At 50.4% G+C, this 4,925-nt stretch overlaps 1 protein-coding gene across 1 annotated transcript; it reads right to left on the reverse strand.

The window, feature by feature from the left end:
* Positions 1–3,573: 3,573 nt before the first annotated feature.
* On the reverse strand, positions 3,574–4,590 carry LOC128270333 (uncharacterized). The gene has a single exon (XM_053007732.1). The coding sequence runs from the start codon at positions 4,588–4,590 to the stop codon at positions 3,574–3,576; it is 1,017 nt and encodes a 338-aa protein (XP_052863692.1).
* Positions 4,591–4,925: the final 335 nt, after the last annotated feature.

Consider the following 4,925-nt stretch of genomic DNA (forward strand, 5'->3'; position numbering starts at 1 on the left):
GTATCTTAGCAAAGTTGTGTCGAGAAAACGAATTCTAACGCCACCTGCCGCTTTCTGCAATACAAAAATTCTTTGTCTTAAACACTTGGGACCGTGTGGGCCGACGGACGATTGGGTACGAGGAGCGCATTATAAATTATGAATTTAATTTGCATAAATTAGCTTCCATCGAAAAGTGAAATCCTTCCGGCAGTCTCTGGAATAGGGAAAACGGAACATTCTCCAAGGTATTCGAGACCTGGGTGGTTGATGTCGGTCGGTCCACATTCCGTGGCGTCGTTTCCGCGGTCTCTCCCAACGGGCGAGTAATAAATTTTACAGCACGTACCAACAATCGTGCAGATTGTCTGCACAATGAAGTCGCCAATGAAGGGTGTATGGGCCGGAGACTGAGAGTGGGTGGCAAACAAAACGTACCCATCCTGGTTCGATCCCGGAACGATGGTGTGAGCTCCCGTGAGATTCGTGCAGCAGCTGGGAAAGTCCTAATCAATCCAAACACAGCTGTTCACCGACGGCGATCAAGGTGTTTGCAGTGCAAATAACATTTATTTATTTATTTATTTATATGTATAATTGGCTTGACGGGCCAGTGGCTTAATCAAGTCTTCTAATAAACTACCTAACAGAGGGATGGTCACCTGCGCTTACATCAATAGCATTTGTACGAAGTCTTTCACGGAAGCAGTCAAGTGTTACGTTGTAGTCGAAGTATATAAAATTGGCATTAAACTGTCTGCAAGCAAACGATAGTGGTTCGTATTGCCCAGCAACTGTACGACTAAAACTAACGGAAAGACAGATTGGCGCGGTGCGCGATGTATGAGACGGCACAATAAAATCGAGTTTCTCAAGAGTGGATCTACAATCGATCCGGCCCGTAATCAGACCAGCCACGAATAGACACTGGGCAATGACACGCCGCGTGCGGAGGGGTTCAATGCCGAGCAAGAGACAACGCGCTGGGTAGGGTGGCAAGGTTTCACGTTTAAAGAGACCAGTGCGGATTAGTGCATAGCGCGTGAAGTGCTTCTGAACTCGTTCTAGTCGGGCAATTGTCGACTCGAAATGAGGACACCAGATGACCGAAGCAAACTCCAGAATCGATCGGACGATACAGCAATAAATAGTTTTAAGACATACAGGGTCCCGAAACTCCCGAGTCATATGTATAAGTAATCCTAGCTGTTTCCTGGCTCTTGTTATCAGGCTATCGATGTGTTCCTGGAAGGTCAGCCGGTTGTCCAAGATAACGCCTAGATCCCTTACTCGCTCAACCCTAGTTATCAAATTACCACAGATCTCGTAATCCCAAAGTATCGGGCTCCTACTTCTGCTGAAGCTGACGGTTTGACACTTGCTAACACACACGGTCAGACCATTTCTACTGCACCAAGTCTGAAGGTTGTTTACGTCGGCCTGAAGCTTAAGACAATCCCTGGTGTCAGTGATCTCGCAAAAGAGCCTAGCATCGTCCGCGTATAATAGTAGCCTGGAGGCGCTTATCGAGTCTGGAAGGTCATTAATGAAGAGGTTGAACAGAAGGGGACCTAAGTTACTGCCTTGGGGCACACCTGAGGAACTGGTGAAGTGTTCTGAGCTGTCAGTGGCGAGTTTTACGTGGTATTGCCTACCAACAAGATATGAGCGGAACCAGTTGATCATGACTTCCGTAAGCCCAAGTTTACTGAGTTTAGCCAACAGCAGTTCATGCGGAACCGTATCGAATGCTGCCTGCAGGTCCGTATATATTACATCCACCTGCGATCCCCGGTCCAGGTGACGTCTACAGAAGCTGCAGAAGTCCATTAGGATAGTCGTGGTTGAACGCTTCTGGACAAAACCATGTTGCAGCGGGGTGATGATGTGCCTTGACCAATTGGCCAGGGCCTCACACACAATCATCTCGAAGACTTTAGCGCACGCTCCCAGCGATGTAATACCACGGTAGTTTGATACGTCATGTGTGTCCCCCTTTTTCAGGATCGGCGTCATCGTCGAGCATTTCCACGCCTTCGGAAAGTAGCCCGTCCGTAGAGAGAGATTGAAGATCCACGATAGTAAAGGCGCTAGTTCCGAACTGCATTGTTTTACCAGGCGTGAAGGAATGCCGTCCGGTCCTGGGTTGCATGAATCCTTCAGAAGGTTGATAGCCGAGCATACCGTCGCTGGTGTCACAGAAATGCTATGAAACTGCAGCACACCTACAGGAACACTGGCAACCCCGACAGAAGACTCTAAGCTAGGGTCAGCTTGTTTAAATACGGATTTAAACTTCGTAGCAAAGAGCTCACATGCCTCCTTCTCATTACTAGCAACCAGATTACCAAGGTGCACATTTATCGGCGGTCCGGTTTTTGACTTCCTCTGGCTGTTCAAATGCTTCCAGAAGCGGGCAGGTTGCCTATATATCGACGTTTGCACACGGTTGATGTGATTATGGTATCGCGATCTGTTGTATCTTTTGTAGCGATAGCTGGCGCAGTGAAAGTCGGCTTTTGATACATCTGTATTAAGCTTATGATGCAGTCTGAGTGCCTTCTTCTTTATTCGCTTCAGGCGCTTCAGCTTTGTGTTGGACCATGCTGGATTCGGGGGGGGATCGGCCAGCGGTGTACAAGCGTTTATATTGTGAACCATAAAACTTGAAAAAGTAGCGACTGCGTCATCAAGGCTGGATGTCTGCATTGAGGTGAGATCAAAATTTGAGATTGCCTGACGTAGCTTCTCGACATCACAGCGGCGGAAGTCAAGCCTAGTTGAAGTGCGGTCAGTTACACTTGTCGAAGATTGGTTGCTGGAACTGCTAGCACGAGCGTCCAGGACACAGAAGAGCGGAGGATGATGGTTGTCAATCGGCAACAAAGGATCGGGTGCAGCGTAAACGTTGATGAATGGTCCAAGCGACTCACTCACCAAAACTAAGTCGAGTAGCTTTCCATTGTCATTGGTAACATTATTCAACTGAAATAGCCCACTGCTGTTGAAACTATCAGCAAATAAGTTATGCGCGCAAGTGCTAGCCGTTGGTACATAGTGATTGAGTAGATCATGAGTTGTTGCCATGTTCCAAATGAGCGCTGGTTGGTTAAAATCGCCGATAAGCAGTATTTTCCGGTTACCTCCACTGCGAACAGTAAGGTCACTTAGTGTATCAAACATTGAGGACAACACGGTGGCATTGGAGCTCAGGCTGGGCGAAATGTAGACGGCACCAATCCAGAGCGGCGTTCCTAATTCCACGCGCACCCACACTTGCTCGAGATTATCGGTGCCTGCTCTCACCACAGATGAGTGAATGCCCGACCTGATTGCAATTAACACGCCTCCACCACGTCTATGCACACTAGTACGGGGATTCCGATCGCAACGGTAAACCGTGTGGGAATCGCTGCTGAACAGGGCCGTCGGGATATCGTCGTCAAGCCAGGTTTCCGTCAGTATTATGATATCCGCGACGGACTCGGTAAGAGCCAACCGCAAGCTACGGATTTTCGTTTTGAGCCCTCTCACGTTTTGGTAATAAATGATCGCGGAGCGGAGCGGAGCGGTAGATGAAGTGCGTGTGTTGAGTCAGTCGTGAGTAGCGCGATCATCAGGCAGATTTATATCGTCATAAGTATTCGAGGCGCTGTCCGGACGGGGCCTTTTGCACCGATTGGTGGGCGAGCCGAACGATCGGTTACCAAAACGTAGTGCCATATCGGAGTATCGGGGCGGCGTCGACGATTTTGCCATAGAGCTCAGGTCGACGAAACTCATCTGATCCGGGACGGGAGGCAAAGTCAACCCGGACGCAGGTGTGTTGGGCCGGGGCTTGCTAACAAACTCACGGAAGCTGACACCAGCCGGCCACGTCGCCGGATCGAGTGCTTTTTCCCTCAAGGCCGGAGGTAAGCCGACCTTGAAAGAGAGAAACGAGACAGATGCGATGTCACGGTCTCTCGCAAGCAGCCTCCTGATAACAACATCCGTGTCACCAAGACACTGACAAACCATGTCAGAAACCTGCTCGTCGGTAGTGTCCGTCGACAGACGCGAAATGAAGAGCCACATCCTGGGTTGGGGTGCAGGGACAGTCTTAATTAGTTGCTTCGGCGCAGTGCCGACGACAAGCGGGGGCTTAAGTGAAGCCACGGTGGTTTCGTGGCGGCGGTCAGGCAACGTGCGTTCCTTGGTCACGGCAGCGTATGAGGTGTCGGTTGTCGCACCGGCATGCAAGGCACCAGTACGGCGATCGGCGACGGCAACAGGAGAGCGAGACGACTCTACCAGGCGAGAGAACCGGCGATCGAACTCAGCCAGAATGTCGCTCTTCAACCGATCAAACATGGGGTCCAACCCACGCAGAACAACACTCTTCATTCGCATGGCGCCGTCCTCCAGCATGACCGAGCAGCTGGGGCAAACCCACAACAGTTGCGGGTTGCGGAACAGCTCCTTGCGGCATGTCTGCGGCAATCCCAGGCACTTGCCGTGAAACGCGTCGTTGCAGAATCCGGCACAACGGTACGCGACATCGTCCGCGCCAAGGGTTCCACGGCACGCTGAACAGGTATTAGTCGTAGTGATGTCCGTGGTATCAGTCATGGCGATAGTGATGGTGTCGAGGAAGTGATGAGTGACGTCGGTGAGTGGGAAGTGTTGGTGTTGAGTGCCCGGGCGGCGACAATGGCGATCAGCTGACCGAAAAATCGACCAACACAAGCGGGGACAAAGTTCAGTGAACGAAATGACGCCAAAACAATTTTGTGAAAAAAACACGCACGACCGACGCGACCGCAGAAACAAAAAGATTCCAGGTATACCTGGCAATCGCGGACAAGACAAAACGAAAAAACGTCAACGAACGGCGCGAGGACACATAGAAAGTTAAGAATTAAAACAGTGCAACGGATGCACGTCTGAACGATCCAAGAGACACT

Source organism: Anopheles cruzii, chromosome 3, assembly GCF_943734635.1.
Source record: "Anopheles cruzii chromosome 3, idAnoCruzAS_RS32_06, whole genome shotgun sequence".
NCBI lineage: Eukaryota > Metazoa > Arthropoda > Insecta > Diptera > Culicidae > Anopheles > Anopheles cruzii.

Bases quoted from the DNA above. Each gene is read 5' to 3' on its own strand.
- LOC128270333 (XM_053007732.1), bottom strand. From the start codon at position 4,590: ATGACTGATACCACGGACATCACTACGACTAATACCTGTTCAGCGTGC.